The sequence below is a fragment of the Mustela lutreola genome, chromosome 13, assembly GCF_030435805.1.
Source record: "Mustela lutreola isolate mMusLut2 chromosome 13, mMusLut2.pri, whole genome shotgun sequence".
NCBI lineage: Eukaryota > Metazoa > Chordata > Mammalia > Carnivora > Mustelidae > Mustela > Mustela lutreola.
Window position 1 is genome coordinate 82141212 of NC_081302.1, and position 26311 is coordinate 82167522.

General features: G+C 43.8%; 1 protein-coding gene across 7 annotated transcripts in view; it reads left to right on the forward strand.

The window, feature by feature from the left end:
- SPATA13 (spermatogenesis associated 13) overlaps positions 1–26311 on the forward strand; it is a 341308-nt gene that overhangs the window by 279891 nt on the left and 35106 nt on the right. For 5 of the 7 annotated variants that reach the window (XR_009347123.1, XM_059144760.1, XM_059144759.1 and 2 more), the window contains 2 exons: positions 3978–4361; positions 6097–6241. Coding sequence is in view for 5 of the 7 variants with exons in the window: in XM_059144760.1 (XP_059000743.1) it covers positions 3978–4361; positions 6097–6241 (529 nt within the window). In the remaining 2 variants the exon portion in view is untranslated. Of the gene's footprint in view, positions 1–3977; positions 4362–5778; positions 5869–6096; positions 6242–16875; positions 16981–26311 lie in introns of those variants that run through there. The other 2 variants (XM_059144763.1, XM_059144765.1) reach the window with 2 other exon arrangements.

Below are 26311 nucleotides of genomic sequence, written 5' to 3' on the forward strand. Positions count from 1 at the left end.
ACGAACCCCCTTGTATTCCCTAAGTACACAGACTTTGCCAAAAGAAGATTCAGTTTTAGAATACGCATCAAAGCTCAGATTTGTTTTACAAGGAATGTAAATCACTGTCTCTCCCTCCCTCTTTTGCTGGGAGTAAAGCGGACCTTTGGATTGTATATATTATTCTGTTAATTAATTTTTGCTCTTCCTAAAATATTCAGTACCACTTGGAAAGGCTGTTTTCTCCTTTTGTAGGTTCAGTGGGACTGTGTAAATAGTTCTCGGAGGAGGAGGACAGTCGGTTCTTCTGAGTACCCCCTGGTGGGAACAGGAGTTGGCCCTGGAGGCGTGTTAAAGAAATCCTGTGCACGTCTCCGGCCCTCTCATTTCCTGCTCTGAGCATACCTGCCTTTATCCAGCCTCCTCACTTCCTGGAGTATGTTTTGGTCTCAGAAGGATTTCCTACCTGAACAGCTAAGTCCGCCTCGTGTGTCTCCTGACACCCATTTCCTTATTTTCCTATCTGCATCAGCAAGCCTTCAGGGAGGCATGCTGCCTGTTACGTAAGTGCAAAAAAAAAAAATAAAAAACCATAACAAAACCCCAAAGAACAACAAAAAAAACCTCGTAGATTTGTTACCAGTTAGACTACTCCTTGCCTGTAATTTTGTCTTGCTTCTGTTTTTCTGACACCTTGTCTCTGAACCTTTTTATCACAGGGTGATAACATAAATGGCTTATTCTTGTGTGCTTAAATTGTGCCACTGAGTTATAATGTAGTTAAACTCTCCATAATATCCTGTTTTTCATATGTAATGCAAAGAATATTTTTTTTTTTTAAAGATTTTATTTATTTGTCAGAGACAGAGGGAGAGAGAGCGAGCGAGCACAGGCAGACAGAGAGGCAGGCAGAGGCAGAGGGAGAAGCAGGCTCCCTGCCGAGCAAGGAGCCCGATGTGGGACTCGATCCCAGGACCCTGGGATCATGACCTGAGCCGAAGGCAGCTGCTTAACCAACTGAGCCACCCAGGCGTCCCTAATGCAAAGAATATTAACTTTTTCATGATTTCTCATATTTTCCCGGTGATGGTATCAGAGGGAAAACCCCTTTTTTCTATCTTCTTAGGCTTACTAAGTTGGGGGGAGGGTGTGGAATTGAACTGACAAAAGACAGATGAGAAAAGACAGGTTTTCATTCATGTGGATAAGTGGGAGTTGACAGGAAAAAGTGACTCCAGGAAGTGGTTAGAATTGGGGGCATTTATACTTTCTTACTTGGGGAAAGGGAGGTGGAGAAGGGCACTTAGGGGAAACCCAGTGATTTAGGAAAGATGAATGGGAGGTCTGATAGCTTTGTGGCCACCAGCCACTGAGGCCAGGGATTCTCTTCTCAGCTGATAAGAGCCACATCTTCCCCGGTTGGAAGAGAGGAAAAAATCCTATCTCAAGATAGTGGATTTATGACAACAGAGTTCTTTGGGGAGGCTCTGCTTTCAGGCAGATAAGGGAGTTCAGGGTTGGGGGGGAAGTTTATTCTTGAATACCTTGAGCTCAGAAGAGTTTCGATGGCACAGTGGTATATTCTAGACCCCTCGGTGGTGACTTGATTTTAATATGAAGTTCTTTGCAGTCAGAAGCAACACCAAGGTAAGTGGTGACTGCTAGAACTTACTAGCTTTTGAGCAGAGGTGACTTGGTACAGCGGGAACAGATATTTCAAGACCCCCATTTCCATGTCATTCTGTGTGTGGGCTGTTTGGCCCTGGGCCAGTCACCTTACTTGCCTGGGTTTTCGTTTTCCTAATTTGAAAAATGATGGCAGTGCAGTGGAGTGTCTATAAATTCCTTTCTGCTTTCTTTGCTCATCATTGATTTTTCATAGTACAGTGGGTCCTTGAACAACACAGGTTTGAACGGTGTGGGTCCACTTCCACATGGTTTTGTTTTTTTTTTTAATAAATACTGTTCAATATGCTAAATGTCTTTTCTCTTCCATGTGATTTTCTTGATAACATTTTTTTCTTTAGCTTGCATTATTATAAAAACACAGTATATACTATGTATAGCATACCAAACACCTGTTCATTGACTATTATCTGTAAGACTTCCATCCAACAGGGACGCCTGGGTGGCTCAGTTGGTTAAGCAGCTGCCTTCGGCTCAGGTCATGATCCCAGCGTCCTGGGATCGAGTCCCACATCGGGCTCCTTGCTCCGCAGGGAGCCTGCTTCTCCCTCTGACTCTGCCTTCCACTCTATCTGCCTGTGCTTGCTCTCACTCTCTCTCTCTCTCTCACAAATAAATAAATAAAATCTTTAAAAAAAAAAAAAAAAAAAAAAAAAAAAAAAAAGACTTCCATCCAACAGGAGACTATTAGTACTTAAGTTTGGGGGAAGCTAAAAGGTAACAAGCAGTTTTTTTGACTGCACCTGGGGTCGGCAGTTTGAACCCCTGTGTTTCTCAGAAGTCAGCTGTGTATAATCTTAGGGACCACTGAGGCCATGGGATTGGAAATTACAGGAACTGTGTTTGAGCTCTTGGTTGCCACTGACTAGCAAGCAGCATGACCTGTTGGACCAGTCCTGGGGGCAGGGCTGGGCTGCCTGGGGCAGTTCTGCTGCCAGCCTCCAGGCCTGGGTGGCCTGCTCTGCCTGTCCTGCCCTCAAGTACAACTCTCCTTGTTCTTGTTCTTTTCCCCAGGCCCTGGAGTGGTTTTAGTTTTTATTTTATTTTTTGAATAATAACCAGGGGGGCACCTGGGTGGCTCAGTATGTTAAACATCTGCCTTCAGCTCAGATCATGATCCTGGCACTGAGCTCCCTGCTCAGCGGAGAGTCTGTTTATCCCTTTTTCTTTTTCTCTGCCTCTCCCCCTGCTTGTCCTTGCTCTCTCTTTCTCCCAAATAAATAAATAAATAAATGGAACCTTTTTTTTAAAAAAAAGGTATTAAAAAAAATAATAACCAAGGGTGGGAGAAACCTCCTGTGGAACTAGGCAGCAGCCCTCCTCTGAACGCAGACTTTGAGGGGTGTGCTGACATAGAGGTTATCTGCAGGCAGGGCTGAACCTGGGCATGGTTATTCCACACACGGCTTTTTAAGAGCAATAATTAACTGTGGCTGATAAGGGCTATTTCACTTATCATTGGTATAGCATTTCATCCACACAAGGACCCATTATTCCCCAGTGAATAGCTGCAGAACCAAATCCGCAGACCTTAAGTAACTGGCCTAAGGTTACGAAGCTAGCTTGTGGCCCAGGCTGACTTACACAGCAGACTGTTCATTTCCAACCTCATGGTTTTTTGCTGGTGCATTAGGTCACCTCCGAAAAAAGTATTTGAACAATTTGAAAAGTGTTTAGGACCACAGACTACCCAGCTGTGGGATTGTCTAGTCCTGAATGGTTAGTTGTTAACTTGTCCCGGGTCATAGCTAGTTAGTAGCCTGATCTAGTTCTCTGAATCCTTGTTCAGTGCTCTTCTCACCAGACCTAACTCCTTGAGAGTCTGGCCCTAACAGCCCAAACTTCATCTTGTTAAAGCACCTTCTGTTTTTAAAGATTATTGCAAGAAAATACCTTAGAGCGGCTTTGTAAAGCATTACATATTCATTTCCCCTTCTAGAGTCCTGTATTTCCCTGTGCTATTGTTATGTATATTTTATATTTTAATTTGGGTGAAACCATAGTTAAAGTACTTTCTAACAACTCACAATGGTACTGGCTTTCTTAATATCTTTTATCATAGCTCATCCTTGCTCACCACACATCACTATTTAAATTATGGTTTTAATTCAGCTTCCAGTTAAAGATGAATTGCTTATTTTAATGCACATTTCAGTTATGCCTTCCTGTAACAGAAATAACTTTTTAAAAACAAGTAAATCAAGAAGGCCATAAGGCAGGGCTGAAGACGATGGGAGGGCTTGCGTATGGCTTGTTCCTTTCAATACCTTCCTGGATCTGGGTGCTCACCTAACTTGTTCGCATTTGAAAAGGTTGTGACAGAGGAATCCTGGAGGCGAGACTCATCCCGGGATGAAGAAAGGACCGAGTCTCAGAGGATCACCAGGAGGAAATGGGGTTCTGGGAGAAGAGCAAGGCCTCGACCTCTCTCCGACTATGGACAGCTGGCCAACCGGAGTCTGTCCATTCCTGAAGACTCAGTTGCTGTAGACCCCCAGAAAGAAGACACTGTGGAGGGAGACCACCTGCCCAACATGGCCTCCACGGACACTACAGACCAGAGCGACACTGCAGACCAGAGCGCTGCTGTGGGCTGCCCCAAAGGAAGCTGGAGAAGACGCCCCATCTCTGTGATAGGCGGTGTCAGCTTCTATGGGAACAGCCCGACAGAGGAAATCGAGAGTCTTCTAACCCAAGTAAGACCTGGCTGCTTCTACCAAAGCTAACAGAGCCCTCCAGCTTCCTGGCCTTTGTTCTCCTCTGTGAACTAAACAGACTGCTGCTTTTCTTTCTTCTCTCTGCTTCAAGGACAACAAACTCCCAGACTTTCTTCCTAACTCTGAAAACACTCATGAATTAACTTACCATCTGACATGCGGATGCCTTTTACTAATCTTCTGTCTTTCCTGGAGTCTCAAACAATATGTTAAACTAGTGTGCTGTTTGTTCTAAATCACCTGAGATCTTAATAAGGAGAAGGTAACAGTGCATCGTCAGTGAGCTTCTTGAAAGAAGTTCTTGAATGAGAAAGTGTCCTCCAATGTTAAAAAGTAAAGATAAGAAGAAAATAAGAAAGTGGTTTTTTAGGAGCTAAGGAAATCACTTTCCTACCATTTTTTTTTAACTCTTTACATTCAAGTTGCTGCTTTACAACTACTTTATCAATAGACTAAAAATCCTTATTATTTTCCCCTTAGTATTTCAACAAGTATTTATCAGTTACCCAAAGAGCACTTTGAGGCTACAAAACATTTACATAAAGGCCCTGTTCAGGAGGAGTGTATGTTATTTGGTGAGACCCAGCCATGGTCAGGGGTTCCCAGAACAGTACGAGTGAGCACCAAGTTCCAGTTTTTGAGCTTGCTACCTGGTATCATCAATAACTCCTAAAATTCTCTTAAAAGGGAGGGGGGTAATCTATGTTACTATTGGATTTTATGTTTACATTCTCCCTGTAAAGCCCAGCCTAATGCCTTGTTTATAGCAAGCACTCAAATTCCTCTTGTTAAATTGAGTTAAATTGAATTGCATTCTGAAGGTAAAAAAAATGAAGTGGAAGAATCCCAGGAACTTTCTGTGGTATTAACATGTGCAGTACACTAGGAAATTATTCTGAACCACAAAGCAGACTGTAATCTGTTTTAACTTGAAACACAGTATGGGGAAAATCGAAAGCACTTAGAAGTTATTTCCCTCCAGAGTGTTAAGAAGGAATGTGATAAGGTCACTTTGTACACGCGAAGGCTCATTTAGGGAAATAGGTGGGAAAATACAAAGAAAAAGTAAGGAAAGCACACGCCGGCGCGGCCTTCGATCTGTAGAGATGGTTCGTGCGGGAACATCAACAGGGCACAGAGGAGATCTGAGTAAGTTTGTGGAAAGTGGAATCCAACTCTTCTTTTTAACACGGCTCAGTTGTCAGGATAGTTGAGGTAAGGAGTATTTGTCTCCCATAAATACTTACGTAGTGCCTGCACGTGGATGTGCCAGGCGGGAATGCCGGTCCAAGTCCGTCATCCAGGAACGGCTGCTTCCCCGGGAGGCTGCTGCTGGAAAACGTCTTCTTACCCTTCCGCTCCGCCCCTGTGAGAAAGCCACCACTTCCTAAATCTGCTTCTCCTCTTCTTGACGCTTTGCTTTGCTTTTACTGAGTGTTACTCCTGGTATATTGCTGACAAGTGACATGAAATGTGTTGCCGGGAGGTAAGAGCCCTTGAGTCGACACTGGTGGTTTAAAATCTTGGAAGAAGTCATTGCAGCCGGGCCTGGGTGCAGCCTGAAGCCCTTGCCACGATTTGGAGACAGCGTCTCTCGTGTGTGAGTGGTTTGGAGGTGACAGGGCCAAGCTGCTCAGAGCTGTGCCTGTGAAGGGCTCTGCGGGAGGTGCCACTTCCTGGCATCCCCTCACAGCGTTTTGCTTTCCTTTTGTAGCCAGCAGCCAGGCCTCCCGTGCCAGCCCACCGGGTGCTGCCCTACAAGGCGGTTTCGGCCCGTTTCCGGCCCTTCACCTTCTCCCAGAGCACCCCCATTGGGCTGGACCGCGTGGGACGCCGGCGGCAGATGCGAGCTTCCAATGGTGAGTCTCCCAGGCCCACCCTGTTCGGGGGCTCCCTTTTCCAGAAGCTGGTGTAGAGTCCTTAGTCGGACTGTTTCCTGTGAAACCCATTTGATTGGGCCCCTCTCCACTGCCTCTGGGCCAGGGCGTTTTTCCCCTGGGAATGAGGAGGGCTCATCTCAGGGGCTGCACGCGCAGGCCTCGGGGACTCGTCAGCCCTCTGGGGTGGGTACTCTGTGTCATCACAACCCCGTTTGAGAAGTTGCTCCCCTCGTGTCTGTGTACCCAAGTTCCTGTAGGTAGAGAGCTAAGAATGGAGTCGGCGCATTTGTCTGAACCTTTTTGAGGCTCTTTCTGGGTGTTTGAGACTCACTGATGCCTTTTTGAACACCAGAGAAAACTTTGTCTAATACAGTAGCTACTATGCTATCACAGTACTTACCTGGTAAACACTCACTTATTTGAATTAATACCACGTTTTTGGAATGATGTTTACGTCCTTTTTTTAAAAAAAAAAAAAAAATGGAATTGTTTTATTTTTTAATTTTTAAAAAGATTTTTATTTATGTGAGAGAGAGAGATTACAAGCAAGGGGGAGAGGAGGAGCAAGGGAGAGGGAGAAGCAGGCTCCCCGCTGAGCAGGGAGCCCGACACGGGGCTTGATCCCAGGACCCCGAGATCATGACCTGAGCCAAAGGCAGAGGCTTAACCGATTGAGCCACCCAGGCACCCCTGATGTTTACATTCTTTAAAAGGAGAATCTTCCCTTACACTGATATTCATGTTGGTGCCAGTCAGCTGGTCAGATAATGAGTGGCGTGGCCTGTTGTGCCCTGGACAAGAGTAACGAGTTAACGTTTATTGAATGTGTTGCGATGTATTAGCTCATTTGATCTTCGTAACTACCTGCCATGTTGGTATTATTGGTATTATGGTGTTGGTATTATTATCCTCGTTTTTACAGATGAAAAAGCCCAGGTATACAGAGATAGATTGCCCTAAATCACTCACCCAGGACGGGGGCAGAAATGGGATTTGGATCTACAAATAGAACTTGTCATACCAAGTGGTTCATTTTTAACCACTGAACTGTATTGACTCTTTAAAGAAGTGCAGCAAACTCTAATGATTATAGCTCCAACGGCAGGATTTCCTGTCGTACTTCTAGAAGTGAATACCGTGCGGTGAGCACAAGAGTAAGAGCTGGGCATTAGGGAGCATGGCTGAGGCATGCCATGCTCCCTCAGCCATGCCACCACCTTGCTGTGTGGGTACGGTGGCATGCACTTGAGGGAGGCAACTGAATCTGTAAGAAGGGGTGAGGTTTCAACAGCCTTGATGAAGGTGGAGGGTGTCCCTTGAAGGACTGAAATTCCAGGGACAGGAGGAGAGGGAACAGGATGGGTCAAGGGAGGGAACGAACAAGGAGGTGTGGACTCCCTGGTCAGGGGAGGCATTTCTGAGGACAGGTAGAAGAGGATGATGGCTAGTGACCATCATCATGGTGACAAGAAGGTCACCGTGTCCCAGGAGGGTCACACTTCGTGGGGAAAATTCAGAGCATTGGTGAATGGTGAGGAAATGCTATTACCCCCAGTTGTGTTGTGATAGTTTCTAACTCGTGTCATGTATACTGGGAGGATTTACGGTGGGACTTGCAGGTGGGGCTCAAAGAAGTTTGTGAATATCTCCTGCCTTTGTCAGGCCCTCAGCTGAGGAGGCTGGACATCCAGGAGTCCTTGCTCCCCTCCTGAGGGAGTCACTAAATCCCATCCTTTGGATCTCAGGGTCACCTCTCTCATCAGGTTCCTTAACCCTTCCCCTCACAGCCTCCCTATTACTTCCTCAGACCAAGCTTTCTTACACTCTAGTCAGAGTCACTGTTCATGTTCAACTCTTTCCCACTATTAGAATTAAGTCCCAATTCCTTAAATGAGTTTATAGGCTTTTGTGCAACCCGAGTCTCACTTTCCGCCTGTTCCTCTTTTCTCCCTTCAGAGCTCTCTTTCCCATTACCTTAAGTAAGTGTTCTTCAAATTCAGAATTCAAAATTCATTCCTTTGCGTGCCCTTGGAGGCAGTGAGCAGTCATTGTCTTCCTTCTGCAAAGCCGCTCAGCGCTGGGCCTCATGTTCATCCCCTCTGATCCTGTCATCCACCCCTGGTGGTGTGTTTTCAGAAAGTCATCCAAAAGGAGGAAGAAAGCTGTATGCACAAGATACTCTTCACAACATTGTGATGGCACAAAAGTCAAAGGAAAGTAAATGTTTAGTCATAGCAGATTAGTGAGTTGGGGACCTGCGTGGGTCACTACCTCACAACAGTTGACAATATGGATCGGAAGACCCTGCAACAGCAGGAAAAGAGATGGCTACAATTTTAAAGTGAGAAGAAAAATGGAAAATAAAATCACGTGTAGTGTATGAATTCGCTAAGGCTGCTGTAACTCAGTAGCGCAAACCAGGTGGCTTACCTTACGTAGGAGACATTTGTGCCTCAGGAAGGCTGGAAGTGAGAGGAAGGCATTGTCAGGGTGGTTCCTTCCGAGCGCAGGGTCGCAGAGTCTCTGCCGGCCCCATCCTAGCTTGCAGTTGTCTCAGGTACCTTGCATCTTGGCCAGTAGATGTATTGCCTTCATCCCTGCTTCCCCCTTCTTGTGGCTTTCTCCCTGTCCTTGAGTTAGGGCCCACCCTAATAATCTCCTTTTAACTTGATCATCTACTAAAACCTTATTTCCTAATAGAGTTACTTTGACGGTACTGGGGGTTAGGATTTCAGCATCCATGCAGGGGACGTAGTTCAACCTATTACATATACCACAATTGCAACAATACACGACGTGAACACAAATGTTCAAAGATTTAACAGGAATATGTAAAAATGAAAATGGTTTGATTAGGATGGAGGGACTTGAGGTGATTTCTCTTCCAAAACCCTGTATACATACAAACAGCTGATTTCTGTGCTTCTTTAATAGTGTTTTGTTTTGGCTTTAATGTTCTTCTGTTGAGAAGGAACAGAAATGAACTCTGACCAGCTTAAGCAAAACGGAAATTTATTGGAAGGGTGTCTGATGTCCCCAGAGTTGAAAGAATGGCTGGAGACCCCATCTAGGAAATGGATGGCCTTCAGGGTTGTTCCTGGGAACCAAGGAGCCACGTGGAAGAAGCCAAGAGACACACGTAATAGGAAGGCATAGGAATGAATGAAGGGCCAGCCATTCCTTGTGTCACTCAGGAGTCAAAGTCACAGGGTAGGGAAATCAACTCCTGAAGCTTAAGTGAGGTGTCTACCGCCTGGTGGCACTGGAACAGGGAGAAGGGCTGGAGGCCTCCAGAGACCCTTTGCCTTCATATTGGGAGGCAGGTATGGCACCCTGTCACTGAGGCTGGACACAGTGGAAAGGAAGTTATTCCCCTTAGAGGAAATCCAAGTAGTATTAGAAATAGAAATAGATTCTGGACTGGTTCTTCATTCATTCATTCATTTGTTCGTTCGTTCGAGGATATCCAAGTAGTATTAGAAATAGAAATAGATTCTGGACGTGTTCTTCGTTCGTTCATTCATTCATTCATTCATACATTCAGTAACTACCGAGTGCTTACCATGTGCCGGGTGACATCAGGGAACAGAACAAAGTCCTTAAATCACTTACATTCCAGTGTGGGGATAATGAATTCACAAGTGACTCTCTAACAGGGCAGGTGGTTCCATAGAGGAAAATGAAGCAGGGTGGAGGGTGTTCATTTTTTTTTCCTTTAATCTCATTCTGACATGATGCACCTATTCCATGTATAATTAAGAACACTCTCACTCCTTCCCTCGTGGTAGCTGTGAGTGGTAGCTCTTTCTTCTCCAGTTCTGTTGCAGTGCCTTTTCCACTGTATACCCCAAGGGACATTTAAGCAGCACACCCTTATCGTCAAAGTGGAAGGAGGTGGGGGAGGAAAGGAAACAGAAGATAAATAAATATTATGCACATACACGTGACGCCACAAAAGGAAATGTCTCTCTCCTGCTTCTGGTTGCAAGGCCATACGTGCTCTTGCTGATTTTGCTCATCGTGTGCCCATCGCACGCTCCCCCTGCGCCTGCCCAGTATCTTGCCTGGTGTGTCCTTTGCCAGCCGAGGTGGCCAGATCTGTGGAGCTGTGAGTGGCCCTGCTTGCTTTGAGCTGCCGTCATCTTTTTTCCTCTCCCTCCCTCTGTCAAAAATCAGTCAATCTATAAAAACGTGTGGGGCACCAACCGGAGCCTGCCAGGCACTGGTTGGACCATGTGGTGTAGGGCAGAGGATAAAGCCTCGCCCAGTTCACATTCTAGCATTGCATCCAATTCAGTCAGTCAGTCAGTCAGTACCTTCTCTTGGGCAGTAACAGTCACTCTGGGGAAAGTGGACGTGGGTGACGTGGTAGAGCGTGTCAGGAAGGGCACGGCAGAGGGTGACCCGGTATCCCTAAGGAGGTGAAACTGGACTGGACGCTTGAAAGATGAGCAGGAGCTGAAGATCTGAGGGAGGAGAGATCCTGTGGCAGGCACAGCAGGTGCCCAGAGTTAGGCTGGTACTCGTCGTGTCTGAGGTTCAGCGAGAGGCCGGGGTGACCGGAGTTCAGGAAACAAGGGCAGGAGAAGAGGGCGTTGCAGTCCGGTGGGCAGGCTGCGGCCGGGTAGAAAGGGCATGGCAGGTCTTGGGTAGGACTCGGAGTTATTCTAAGTGAAAGGGGAAGCCATTGCCAGTGAGGGAGTGATAGGCACTGATTGAAGCTTTAGAGAGGAAGCACAGTTTAGGGGAGAAAAGCAGAGGAAGGAGACTGACTTGGAGGTTATTGCATAAGTCCAGTTGAGAAACCGTAGTGGCACTGACCACAAAAGACAACCATGTCTGGCTTGGGTGCTCATTTTCCCAGTGCATGGGGAGGCGAAAGTGGTCAGCCTTGGTTCTGATCCAGTGGGGCCCGGCCTGTGGATTCCCGTGGAAGTCCTTCTCTCCTGGGAGAATGACAGGGCAGAGTTACTGAATAGGAAGAAAATATTTTGCAAATGTATTATTAAGTCATCAGAGGAAGTGGCCCCTGTGCTTGCCCTTTGTATTCTGGCTGTGGGTGAACATCACCTTGTCAGACACTGGTTCAGTGTGCATACCCTATCCCAGATGGCATCGTAATATCAAGGTGTGTCCCCAAGCCATCTCTGTTACTTTGTTTCCATTCGGCTATGATTGCATGCTTCTGGACCATAACAGGATAATGTTTGTGACCCTCACGGGCACTGGCCTATCACCACGTTCCCTCCGGTATCCCTGGGTAGAAGCATGGTCCTGCGAGGTGCCGTGACAGTGTATCAGGGCTTCAGTGTTATTCCAGCAGAGGTCTGACAGGTAAGGAAAACAAATCCAGATCTAGAATAAATGTCTTTCCCACTAAGGACAGATCATATACCCCTCTATTATGAAAAGGGTCCATTGTAATCAACTCTCCACAAGGAGCTGTCTGGTTCCTTCAAGGAACCGTATCATTAACTTGGTTGAGAGGGACACCCTGTGGTTTAGCCCAGGCTTGGCATCCATTTCTGCCACCATGGCCTTTTTTTTTTCCTCCCTGAACCTACTGAGTAAGCATCAAGATGACTAGGAACAAAGATTGGCGTTCACAGAGTAGAACAGAGTGTTCGCACAATTATTAAACAACCTCTTTTGCAATCAGATTCACGTGGGATACAACTAGGCATTCACATGGGCCAGATGATTTCTCATGCTTTGAGTGTATTCTGGTATATCTAATCGTACTCATTCCCCAAATCAGTCCATTACCTATTTAGTTCTTTCCACATTCCTCCAAGCCATTCAACCAAGCCCTTGTCCTAACCATCTATCCACACAAGCTAAATCCCCGCTGAGGCCCTGTCTCCTCTCAGTCAGAAAGGATTAGGAAGAATTATGGCTTAGATTTTACTATGGGGGCAGGGGGGGGTGGGGAGGTTGGGGGGGTAGGAGGGGGCTCCCTTTGCCAGGGGCACAATTACCAGGTAAACAGTGGAAGAGCCCTTTTGGGAAGCCTGGAAGAAAGAGTTGTGACTCTGGGATACTTACCCCAAGGTCACCTGGCTTCTGCCTCATGAAGAGGCTCTACATGTGGAAACCAGCTGAGATCTGGGAGCTAGATTTGAATCTCTGCCACCAGATTTGGAGATTTCCTACCATATGAATCAAGTAATAGGTTAGTGCAGTTACTCATCACTTTTGTTCCTGAAGACCCTGTGCTAGGGTAAGCATAGCCTGAGATCATGTGGGTCAACCATTCCAGTGACTGAGCTGGCCCTGCTGCCTAGTGCAAGAGCTGTGCCCTCTTTTCCTGTGTTATGGATGTCCCACCTCCATTGAGGTCCTGGACTTCATTGCGATAGAAGCATGTCTCACTGACTTCCCCACCGACTTCCCTTGCCTGCTCCCTCGCCTGCAAAGATGAGCAGTACGGTGCTTGTAAGTCTCTAGCCCTTCCATCATCTGATTTGGGAAACACAGCCCAGGGGATGGCGAGTCCATGACAGACTAGCTCCAGCATTTCTGTCTTCTGGTTTTTGCACTGCTTCCTTCCTATGTGCCAAGAGCTGGCCCCTCCATTGCTTTAAGAGTGGGACAGTACTGGGTCCAGATCTACAGCCCATTGAAGTGCTGAGGTGACAGCCAGTTCAATGAGCCCATGTGTTGAATGCATGATCTCTGGTAGATGTCACCCAAATGGATAAATTTGGTTTAATCCAAGTTATATTTGGTAAATGCAGTATATGCACCTTGTTTGGATTCTGATACCAAAAAATAAAAAGATCCTTTTGAGACAGTTGGGGAAATTTGCACATGGACTGAGAATTCAGTGAAGTAATTATTGCTCATTTTGTTAGTGGGGATAATGATTGTGTAGTTATTTTTAAGTCCTTATTTGTTATGGGTACATACTAAAATGTTTTTTTTGCATGAAACAATATATTCAAAAGCTGCTGAGGAAGTTTGGGGGAAAAATTGGCTTTGATAATTGTGGGTTCATCATTTGATTTCTCTACTTTTGTGTTTGTTTGAAATTTATCACAAAAGTTTTAAAAAAATAATGACAGTATGGTCCCTCCTTCCTGGTCAGGTGCTCCCCAAATCTGCAAATCAAGAAATGCCCGCAACTAAATTTTCCTCAAAATGTAGAAATTTGAACATTAGCAAACTGATTTTTGTTAAGAAATGAAGACATACTCCTTTCAGGTGGAGGTGAACTGCCCCTTCTCAGTACTCATTCCTTAGCACCTTGCTGTGCTCCTTTCCAGCACTTCCTTCTTGCTTGCATTTGTTAGAGGACTGTCCTGTCGCCTTACTAGCCCCTTACAGTCTGAAGAAAGGTCACAAGGAGCAGTCCTCAGTAATATTTATTGACCAATGGGTGTGGTATTGAAATAATAGATTCGGATCAGGAATCACAATGGTACTTGCATGTGCGTGCTCTTATAAAGCTGGTGATTGGGAGGCTGCCATCCTATTAAAAACCCTATTGCTTTACTGGTGATGGTGTTTGTAGCCCTTCTTTCTCCCTGGGTCTTAGCAAAGCATGCCTGCCCAGTGATAACTTTTTCTTAGGGTATTATCTTTACTGCCTTTTGCTTTCTCTTAGGAGAAGCTTATGTAGTAAATTCCAGGGCAAGTTGCTACATCACCGCCTAACCCATGCTCCTGATTCGCCCATATTTACTTTGGGTTCCAGCTCTATATCCTCCCTTACTAGTCTACGGATCAGAAGTCAAATTTGATTGCTTTCCAAAATTCTTCTTCTTATGTCTGTTCATCCTTGTCTTTCTACTCATCTCACCCATCGAGTTCAGGTTAGCTTGCTCATGTGACATAAACCCAATGATTATCTTAACCAGAAAGGAAACATTTCCCAGAAAGGAAAACATTCCGTTTCCTCAGCGATCACATTTCTGTGGAATCTTTAGGGGCTACAAGCAAGGAGCTAAAGCATGACATTGAAGATCAGTAGATTTGGGAATGCCATTTTAAAAAATATCTGTTCGTTATATTTTTAAAAGCCTCCTTAACCATTAAGTACTATATTAGAGTATTTTTAGTAATGCCACATAAGAGAGGAGAGAACACAGGATTAGCTACAGTAATAATTAAATATGGAAAATAAAATGGTTTCCTAAGGAGACATGAAGTTGACAAGTTGACTTGATTAATATTTTTCAAGTAAACTCTGCACTACATATGGGGCTCAAACTCATGACCCCGATATCAAGAGTCACATGCTCCTACTGAGCCAGCCAGGAACCCTGAATTGATTACACTTCTTATGGCTTTTAAAAATATTTCTAAATTACTCAAATTGTTGCTTGATTTGATTTTTAAATAGTTTTACATCTTAATTTCTTATAAGTATAGTCACTTTAGGCAAGCTAGGAAAGAGAATCAAATTAAGCCAGTGTAGCCCTCTGAGGACCTAGGCCAAAACTACACAGTCTATAGCAGAATGATGTAATGCTTGAAGTTGTTAACAATGGCATTGTAAAACTCTAAATCATAACCCCCATCGACATTTTTCATTAGGAAAACAACCAAAAAATACAGCCCTTAAAGGCATGATGTATACAATGAACATCTTTGTTTTTTAAATTCCAGTTAACATATAGTGTTACATTAGTTTCAGGTGTACAATCTAGTGATTCAACAATTCCATTCTTTACTCAGTGCTCATCATGGTAAGCGTACATCTAATCCCCTTCACCTGTTTCACCCATCCCCCTACCTACCATCTCTCTGCTAACTTTCAGTTTGTTCTCTACAGTGAAGAGTCATTTTTTGGTTTGTCTCTTTTTTCCTTTGTTCATTTTATTTCTTAAATTCCACATATGAGTGACATCATGTGGTATTTGTCTATCTCTGACTGACTTACTTCAGTCAGCATTTTACCTTCTAGATCCATCTGTATTGTTGCAAATGGCAAGATTTTGTTCTTTTTCATGACTGATACTCCATTGTATGTGTGTATGTGTATGTATATACACATCTTCTTTATCTGTTCATATACCGGTGGACACTTGGCGCTGCTTCCATAATTTGGCTTTTGTAAATAATGCTACAGTAAACATAGGGGTGCACATATCCTTTCAAATTACTGTTTTCATATTCTTTGTATAAAGACCCCGTAGTGCAATAACTGGATCATATGGTAGTTCTTTTAACGTTTTGAGGAACCTCTATACTGTTTTCTACAGTGGCTACATCCCTTTCTGTTCCCACCAACAGTGCATGAGCATTCCTTTTTCTCCACATCTTCACCAATACAAGTGTATAAAAATATCTTGATTTTTTTTGACAGAATGACCCAAATTATACCCTGGCCAAACTGTTTGAGCACATTAGAGCTGGCTAATGATTGGTGGAGGGAGGAAGTACAGTTAACCCTTGAATAATGTGGGGTTTAGGGGCATGCCCCCCCCACACCCTATACAATCCAAAATCTGTGTGTAACTTTTGGCTCCCTCAGACCTTTACTACTAATAGCTTACTGTTGACCAGAAGCCTTCTTGATAACATAAGCAGTTGATTAATACATATTTGTTTTGTTATATGTATTATTATAGATTATTTTATTATTATTAATAATTATTATCATATGTATTCATACAATAAAGTAAGCTAGACAAAAGAACGTGTTACTAGGAAAACCATAAAGAGAAAATGCATTTACAATACTGCACTGTATTTATTGAAAAAGAAAAAATGTGTGCATTAGAGGAGCTGCGCAGCTAAAACGCATGTTGCCCAAGAGTCAGACCTGTCTTGAAAACCTGCTCCATGGGATAAAAACTCCTGGTTCTGGTGTCAGTAGGAAAGCAAGTAAAAAATAGTACAGACCAAACTCAAACTGATCATGGGTCCTACGGGGAACTACCCCTAGAATACAAAGGTAAGTGAGGAATAAGATAAGGTAGAAATTTCCAAAATCAGTTACTTAGTGATAAGAAACCCAGCTTACTACAGTTTCGTTTTGTTACGGAATAAATTGAGGACTTTTTGAGAGAAACAATCAACCCTGAAGAGGGTGATGGCAATGGTGTCTACCACCGAATAAGCCCCGGCTTGTTGCTGTTCTTCCGTGGCGCAGACCATGTGGAGATGCTCTTGGAGACCTTGTCAGGCCAGGAGACAGAAAGGAGAGCATGTCCTAGTTAGCGCATTACAAGCTTAGTTACTGTCTTTTGGGGTGGACCCCACTGGCCATCCCATTGTGGTCAAACATCTGCTAACTGCTCATAGGCACTGGCCTCTGCCCAGGGCCTTAAGGCTGGGTTCAGCCCCTCTGTGGTTTCTCCTCGCAGAGGTGGGTGCTTTTCCTCCACAAGTAGCCCCAGGAGGCTTGGGGTGCCCAGTAGGCAATCTGATGGGGTGAACCCCGTGGCAACACCGGAAGTTCTTCTTGCTGAATCACTGATCATGTGAAAGGCTCAAACAGAAAGGATGGGGTGTGGTTGCCTCTTGGGGGAGCCAAATGGGGGCTCTTCTGAAGCTGAGGTTAGTGTACAGCCGTGCCTGCACCCGGGTGGATCCATCCCGGGACTCCGGGGGCTGGAGAGGCGCCCCCCACCGCCCGCGTGGCCTGGCGGTGCACGCAGGCGCTGCCCCCGCATCCCGCCCCCACATCCCACCCCGCAACGGCCACCCCCAGGACGGCTCCCAGGCCTTGCTTGCTTGCGCCTGTGCTATGTTTCCTACACAGATGTAAGGTTGGTTTGTCTAAAGGAAAGAAGTGTACTAAGGCATGGACGGCTGCCTTGACAGCCTGGTGGTTTTGAAGTACAGTTGGGGATTACTGCTCAGGGGTGACATTGTCTCCATGTCTTCAACTTCTGTATCTTCAATTTGATTTTGTACTGAAATATTTGCTCAGAAACGGGAAAGATTTCCTTAGGTGTACTTACCTACTTTTCCCCATTGAGGAGCTGGTATTGGTTGTAAAACAAGTTTATTCAGCCTTATACAGTTGATACCACCATTATTATTGGCAAGTGATAGAAGATGTCATTAGGACATAATCAAAAACTGATATTTCAGGAAATGCCCAAGGTGCTCTTGGTTTAGAAGATATCTCATTTGTTTTGACCCACTTAATAAATATATGTGATGTTGTATATCTCAGAATCTCTGCCCTGTTATGAGTGAGACACTGTGCTAGAGGGTGGGTGGTCGTGAGGAACCCAGAGGCCATTCTCACAAACCTCCAGTGTGATAAGGGACTTTAAAGCCGTTGCAAGGTGGGCGCCTGGGTGGCTCAGTGGGTTAGGCCTCTGCCTTCAGCTCAGGTGGTGATCTCAGGGTCCTGGGATCGAGGCCCGCATCAGGCTCTCTGCTCGGCAGGGAGCCTGCTTCCCCTCTCTATCTCTGTCTGCCTACTTGTGACCTCTCTCTCTCTGTCAAGTAAATAAATGAAATCTTTAAAAAAAAAAAAAAAAAAAGCCGTTGCAAGCATAAAGGAGCTCAGGGTAAAGGGAGAGCTTGCAGATCAGATCTGGGGAGTCCCAAGACTTCCCGGAGAAAATGACATCCAAGTTGAGAGTTGGTTACTAAACCAGCATGAGTCTTCTCCTTGGTTAGAAACAGACCAACTACAATAAGTAGAGTGGCATTACAAGGTCATCTTTATTTATAGTAAATAAAGAGAATACAGGATCATTCTAAAGCCATGCTTCCCCCACGCAGGTAACCCTTCTCTTGGGGTTTGGAATGAATATGCAAAGGGAGACCTCATCCTTGCCTGTAATGGACAGACCTAAAGTTGCACATGCGCACTAGACAGACCTAAAGTTGCACATGCGCACTCAGAAAACATGCCCATACATATATTGTATGTTACGCTAATGAAGCTTATGCCCCTCCCAGAGCAGGGATTTTAACATAAAGAAGCTGAGGTAACTCTGGGGTACTTTTGTCTGCTCAGAGGTAGTCCTGCTTGGGGTCAGGGGAAGGTCATCCTCCAAACGTTTCTTTTCCTGTTCCAGCAATTAGTTAGCTAGTTTCTAAAAGACAAAATTGATAGGCACAGGCTTCTGGGAGTTTGCTGGGCTAAGGAAGTCTCTCCGGTGACAACATGAAGGGTGAATAGAAGTTAGATTAGGTTTGTTGTGAGGGAAAGGTGTGTTCCAGGCAGAGGGAATAGCATATGCAAAGGGTGGAAGCCAGAGAAAGGAGAGCATGCTTCTCCCCATCCGCAGGCCTCTCAGATTCAAGGTGTCCTGCGCGTGCTGACAGGAGCCTGCAGCGTGCTGAGGCCTTGCCTTAGTAGGCTACTCATTCGGCCCTGCTTGAGTTGTAGCCTACCAGGAGTCAAGGGCGTGTCTCCAAACCCATTTAGAGCAGCTGTATCAGTTATTATAATTAGAGATCTTACTTAGATATACAAACAAATGAAATGTAAGACTGTAGAGACTCAGCTCTGTGAAAACTAAGCTGAGTACTTTGTAGAGATTCAATAAAGGTGAATTGCCAAAAATTATTTTCTGTCCGATTAGATGAGAATTGATAGCTGTAAAAAAGAAAAAAGAAAAGAAAACAAAACAAAAGAAAGAAAGAAAGGAAAAAAGAAAGATCAATTGATCCAGGAATGTTTACTCAGGATACAAGTGTCTCTGGTTATTACTGTACTTGAAAGAAACCAGAGCTAGAAATCACAGTTGACACATTCTCGTGTGACCTAGGCAAGAAAGAATGCAGAATTCCAGTCGGATGATCATACATGAAGACCTCTGGTCCTTTGTGATAACAAAGATGAACCCATTGCACTTTTATATGTTGTAAGTTAAGACATTTATGGCATAAATGCATGTGTGATATTTTTGACTTGGGGTTTTCAGGCAGTCCAACTGCACCTGTGGGAGGACCCCTTCAGTGGGTTTCCTGGCTGTAGCAGGAGGAGGTGAGGGAAGGATTGAAGTGTTGAGAGATTAAGTCTAGACTAGAGATCAGAGGTAAAGAGGCTGCCCATTCCATGCTTCCAGGAGAGGGAATTAGACTAGCCTGGGGACAACGAGGAGCCATATTAGAGTTTTAAGTGGAGCAGAGTGCTCAGATTTGCATTTTAGAGACATGGCTAGCTAGATTGTGCCCTTCCTACAGACAGGAAGAGCCATTGCTAAGTCAAGTAGACAGAACCCTGATCTAAGAACAAGACCATAGTTGAGGTGCCTGAGTGGTGGGGTCGGTTAAGCCTCTGACTCTTGGTTTGGGCCCAGGTCATGATTTCAGGGTCCTGAGATCAAGCCTTGTGTTGGGTTGGGCTGTGTGCTTAAGGCTCAAGACTCTCTCTCCCTCTGTCCCTCCCCACCTGTATACTCATGATCTTTCTCTTGCTCTCAAAATAAGTAATCTTAAAAGAGGAGAGAGAGAGAGAAAGAGATTACATGGCCATAGTCCTGGAGAAATGAAAATTTGGAGATCAGGCCAATTGGATGTTTCAGGTGCTGAAACGCAGGTGCCTGGGTGTTGGAGAGCGTGAGAGAATAGCCCATGAGTGGGGGGGCTCCGTTCTGTTTCAGGCATGTTGAATTGGAGGCACAGGTGCAACAACTAAGTGAAGATGTTCGTACCGTGCCCTTTATCATAATAGTCTGATATTGAGAAGGAAGACCCCGGAGAGAAGTAAAGACTTGAAAGTCCTCAGTAAATGAATGGTTGTTCTTAAAGCTGTTGGAAGCAGTGTTATCATCCAGGGTGTATGTGAAAGATTAGAAGAGGATCAGCAATATTTGGGGACCAGTAAATGATAACAAAGTCCACAAAGAAGATAAGAAAGGAACAGCCAGACTGGTGAGTGGAGTCCTAAATGTCAGAGGAGGCTCGTTTTCAGGTTCAGAGGTTAGCAGGCAATGTTAGATGTATCCAGAGTGAAGTTGGGCACTCTGAAAGATACACACTGGATTTGTGGCAGGAAGGACAGTGTTGACCTTGATTGGCAAAGGCAGCTTGAGTTCACTGGGAGGGCAGAGCCAGAATGCAGTGGGAGGGCAGCTGCCAGGCGATGGGGGAAGTCAGGACCTTGAGTTTTAGTACAGAATCATTTAATCAATTTTGTTTCTCATTTCCTTGAAATGTTAGGGCTAATTAAAAAACTTGTCTTGCTAGCTTATTAAAAAAATTAATTTGGCTTTATAGTACCTGAAAGCTCATAGATACAGATGGGTCTGCATTTATTTTTACTGAATTTTTTTGAAAGAAATAGTAATATTAAGTATACATCAGAAAGTTCCATTCCTTGATTTATGGTTATGAAATAATACCCCAAGATAAAGGAGGTGGAGGCCTGAAAAGTTTATGCCGTTTTAACTCTTGATTTTTTAATTAAATAAGTTGTAAGAAATTACTGAAGCAATTTTTTGGAAAAGTTGTGTGATGAAGTCAATAAATTTATTAAAACACTTTAGATTTATTCCTTTACTTGGTCAAAACAAAGAAAATACATTTTTTTCCTTTGCCTTAGTTTGCTGTTGTTGATACTATCTCTAACTTGTTAATCTAATTTACTGGTATGAAAGTTAATTTTCTCATTGACAGATCTTTGGGTCAAAAAACAGAATTGAGGGGCTCATGGGTGGCTCAGTGGGTTAAACCTCTGCCTTCGGCACAGGTCATGGTCTCAGGGTCCTGGGATCGAGCCCCACATCGCCATCGCGCTTTCTACTCAGCAGGGAACTTACTTCTCCTCTCTCTCTGCCTGCCTCTCTGCCTACTTGTGATCTCTCTCTCTCTGTGAAATAAATAAAATCTTAAAAAAAAAAAAAAAAAGGGAAAGAAAACAGAATTGAATCCTAATCCTGTTGACTGGCTATGTGACCTTAACCTTAGAGTCTTAAGCTCCTCCTTTGTTCCATACCCCTCCGATGTGTGAGGATGACATGGTGCACAGTAAATGTGTAGCAAATACAAGCTGTCATTCCTGCAAAGAACCAGAAGGATGTATTCCTTACACAGGGGACAAGTACTAAGAACCAGTGGGCCATGTTTCCAGCCAGAGTTGAGTTACTTATTTAACTGTGCTAACCAGCAGTTTAACCTCAGACAAGTCACTTAATCGAATGAGTAAAGTCCTAGAGAACTAGGAGTCTGTATGGAACAATATTCTGTTTAATTATTATCCAAATGTAGGTTAAGCAAATTTAAAATACATTTTAAGAGAAATAATATTTTTATGTTGAGTATCTTGACCAAGATTTTAGGCATTGTCTAAGGATGTTCCAAAGTATCACTTTAGAGACTCCGTATCACTTTAGAGACTCTACCAAGTTTTTTTGTTAAAGCAAAAGAGAAAAAGAAACACAATAGCCAGTATTAAGGCATATGTGATGCCTTGAAGTAACTGTAAAACCTTTTTGTCTGATCTCTTATTGTTTGGTTTATCTCTTTCTGTGGCTGCTTTTCAAAAGTTTTCTTTCAGTAATGAATCAGAGAAAATACAAAATCAGATCTTGCTTACTTAGCACCTACTGACAGTGATGGTAACAGTTCTTGGGAAAGCAGGTTGAAGGATTGGTGACAGCGAGTTTTGGTTGCCCCGTGTGGATGTCATGAGTCTGGTCTAGTTCTCTTTTCCTTTCCCTGTCCCGCTTTTATACTTTATTACCAAGGGGATACTGGGCAGTGCTTGTATTTATTTGCGAAACAGGATGACTCAGTTCACTTGTCTTTAGGCACGTACTTGCAGGAAGAATGTTTTCCTGCCTGCTAACACTGAGCATGTTAAAATCAGTCCTGACCATGTTGTGAGACAGTGCGGATTCCACAGTCAGAGGAATTTAGAAATTATTCCGTATACAAGAACAAGTATTACAAACATGGACATCGGACATCAGTGCCTTGAACCGTAGTGCCTGCAAGTTTCAGAGATGCTGTTAGCACCATTAGGAGTTTTATCTACGCTGGTATTTCATGCCTTAATCACTGCCTAGAATTGGGATTTTTTTTTTTTAAAGGAATATAATGTTTTAGTCTCTCTTAAAAAAAAGTTTTCTACCTTTTTCCAGCAAACTGTTGAAATTGTTATCATTTTAATGGTTCAGACATGCTCAGTTCTAAAACTTGGATTTCTTCAATCTTTCTAGATTAAAAATAGCAAAAAGTCATTCAAATATCCTGGGTTCAATGCAAGTTTCAGAAACTGGATTTTCATAGTAGAGGAGAGATTATTACAAGATTATTAAAACTACTCAGACCTTTTTCCTCACTCTGTTAGGCAAGATTTCAGTTGTAAGTAGCGTAGCTGGCATGGAGACCAGATCAGGCTGAGCTGGAACCCAGACTGCTTCCATTCCACCGTCTGTCTTCCAGGTGGAAGGTGGAACAAAACGCAAAATGATTATTTTTATGTGCACAGAAGTGTACCTGTGTGTTTGGCTTTTAAGACCATGCCCTAATCATTGCCTTAAATTAAAACAAAAGAAGAAAGGGAAATTCATCCAATACCTACTTGGCTCTTGTTATGTTTGAAACCTGCTCAGTCTTAAGGATGTAAAGACAAATACATAAATACAGAACAGACTTGAAATACATACTAGGCCCGGAAGGATGGGGGAAAACAACAACACATGGTGTTTACAGAAGATGGGAGAAATAAGGTCGTCAAATGAAGACCTTACCTTTTCTTTTAAAGGGCAATTTTTATTTGTTTCTGAAGTCTAAACATTATGATAAACAGTACTCGGGAGGAATGTCTTTTTTGGAGAGGTTGGGGCATGGGGTAAGGGCAAACGGGAGGGTTATTTGCCACGGAGAAAATTTTCCATCACCTTGTATGTTCAGGTCTGCGTTACCACAGGTTGAAAAGGAGTAGCTTTGAAGACACAGAGAGGCACGTTTACATCCTCTGTGTCTTTAAGTTTGCACTGGGTGGTTCTCACCCAGCAGCTTCTTATAACTTGGGCTCCATTTCCTGTGTGCTCTGTGTGACAGGGTCCTCCCCTTCTGTGGTGAGGAGCCTGGCTGCTGAGGCATGTTTCAGGAAGGCCTGATTGAGCCTGCCTTAGCCATCCGTACATGAGCAGGCAGCATATTGAAATAGCGTCTACAGCTAGATCAGTATGTTCTAGAAAATGTTACGTTACGTATTATGTTGAATGAAGACATAATGTATACAAGTTTCAGAAATTGGTTATATTTTCTTATATTTCCCTGGAAAAGAGCATAACTGGTCTATAGATATATAATATGGCTTGTTTTTAATCATTCAGAATAAAGGGAATGCTCTGGATACTTAGTTATTTGTGCTAGTGGACAAGGGAGCATTGGTTTGAATAACTGATAGCAAATGTAGCAAATTAGTTCTGTTAAAGAATGCCCCATTCCAGCTTTAGGAACTGCGGCCCCATCAGTAATAAGAGAAGAGCAAGAGAGTGTACAACAGAACACATGCTGCGGGGGCGCCTGGGTGGGCTAGTCGGTGAAGCATCTGCCTTTGGCTCAGGTCATAATTCCAGGGTCTTGGGATTGAGTCCCACATCAACAGGAGACTGTCCCTCCTACTGTGTGAGCTCTCTCTTTCTCTCTTACTCTTGATTCTGGTTAGTCGTTGCTCAAATGGGACTTTGTACTGTAGCTCAGTCCAGCCAGATGTAGGGATTTCTCTGTTCGTGTACTCAACCTTGAGCCCATTTTCTAAAGCTGACAATATTGTGCTGAAGAATAGTGTTGCTCTATCCTCTGGGCCTTCTCCTGTCTTGTGCCTGTCTTGGTACTGGGGCCGTATCTAAACCTAGTGGGGACATAAAGTTGCTAGGATATTCCTAGGCTAACGACACCTTTCCACCATGCAGAAAAGGTTGCTGCTTTGGTGAAGAAGCTGCAGCAGGGTGCCTGGGTGGCTCAGTGGGTTAAGCCACTGCCTTCGGCTCAGGTCATGATCCCAGGGTCCTGGGATCGAGTCCCGCATCGGGCTCTCTGCTCAGTGGGGAGCCTGCTTCCTCCTCTTTCTCTCTGACTGCCTCTCTGCCTACTTGTGATCTCTCTCTGTCAAATAAATAAATAAATTCTTTAAAAAAAAAAAAAAAAAAGAAGCTGCAGCAGCTGGGAAACTTTGAGCAGAAAACCAGTGCTGGTATTCTTTCTGCACAAAGCAGAAGGTGGTCATATAAGAAAATCTATGCCATATTGTATTTAAAATAAGAAGATCTCAAATTCAGAGCTAAATGGAACCTTAATGACCACCTAGTCGATCTCAAGAAACAGTCCTGGAGAAGTAGACATGACCACTGGTTTGAGTCTGAGGTATCTCTGCTAACTTACCCCAGTTGTTTTATGGCATTTCCTTTCCATATAGGTGTGTGTAAATATGTATGGGTCTTAGGACCACTTCGCTGAAAAATCACTTTAATTTCTATATCTGTATAAGAAAAAATCTCATAACATTCCACGTGTTTTCAACTTTTATTTTATTTTCACTGATTTCTAAATATTTGATATTAGGATATAATTTGAATTTCTCTCCTTCCCTGAGGGACTGATCCCTTACTTAATTCTTTCAGGGTTGCCAGTAATCAATGTTTGTAATTCCCAGTCCTGACCATGTAATGTAGTGGTGTCTTATCCAAGGAGAATAGATTAATGTGTGTGTTGGGGTGGGGGTGGAGTTTAAGACTTTTTTCAACTATGCTTAAGGTCTTTGTTGTAGTAGTCTTATTGATCTTGTAAATATAGGCTTTAATCACTAAAAAAAAAGAAGAAGAAAAAAAAAAAAACTAAGCTGTACGTCAAACCTCGGTATTACTTCTTCCAAAAATATCTTAGAGGCGTTGTTGAGTCAGTATCATCAGTATCCTTTGATAAGATGCCTCATTTAAACACAGTCTTTGTTTGTTTACCTTTTTCCTTCTTTTTATCTTTGTTTCATTTTGGGTGTGCAGTAAAGTAGGTTTACTTAGTAAATGCCTTTGATTTAAGACCCTAAACTCCCAGGGATCTCAGTGTAGTGCCTTGACCCTATCTCTGGATTTGGAGAAGTCCTTGGGATGTAAGAGCTATCCTGTGTACCAGCTGCCGGTGAAAGGCAAAAGTGAGCAAACAAACTCTTAGGACAATACCAAGGAAATGTGGCAAAGAGATCTTTTTCTTTTTGACAACTTGCAATTTTATCCAACCAACAAAGCAAACAGACGAACCCCCAATTTTTTTTTTTTAAGATCTTATTTATTTATTTGACAGAGAACACAAGTAGGCAGAGAGGCAGGCAGAGAGAGAGAGAGGAAGAGAAGCAGGCCTCCTGCTGAGCAGAGAGCCCGATGCGGGGCTGGATCCCAGGGATCCCTTGGACCATGACCTGAGCCGAAAGCAGAGGCTTTAACCACTGAGCCACCCAGGCGCCCCACGAACCCCAAATTTAAGAAAATGAAAACACTCTGAATTTTATTTGCCTCCTGCTGGAATTTAAACTTAGAACGGATACCCATCAGAATTAATTCCAACTTCTCACTGCTCTTTATCTCAATGTTTAGGATTTCACCTCTTTCTTCTAACTAAAACCATATCTATCCATTCACATTCCATGGTCTTCATTAGTTTCTGAATTGATTTTTAAAAGGCACACTAGCCATCACGATATTGCCTCAGAGGAATGAGTTTCTTGAATTGCCTAGAATAATACTTCCCGAACCCAAATGTGTATTTGAATGCCTCTGACCTTGTTAAAACGCACATTCTGATCCCACATAATGTGGGTGGGGACCCAGAGTCTTCACTTCTAATAAGCTGCCGGGTCGTGCCAGTGCTGTGTGTCCGTGGACCACACCCAGAGTACCAAGGCCCTAACACACTTTCTTTGTGGGTAGTAATATGTGTTACTAGAATAAAAGAGTTCTGCGACCCAATAAAGTTGGGAAATTCTATGGTAAGCAGTGTTGCACAGAGGTCATTTGGGTTTATGGGAACCTGTGGCTGCTAATGTATACTTGCACGTTTCATGAGGTAGACTTTTTGCATGGACCGTACTGTGCAACTAGTATGCCCTGTGGCATATAGGAAACTTGACCTTATGGAGAGAGACTGTTCTGAAAAACAATTTCAAGGAAGCTTTTGAGTCCA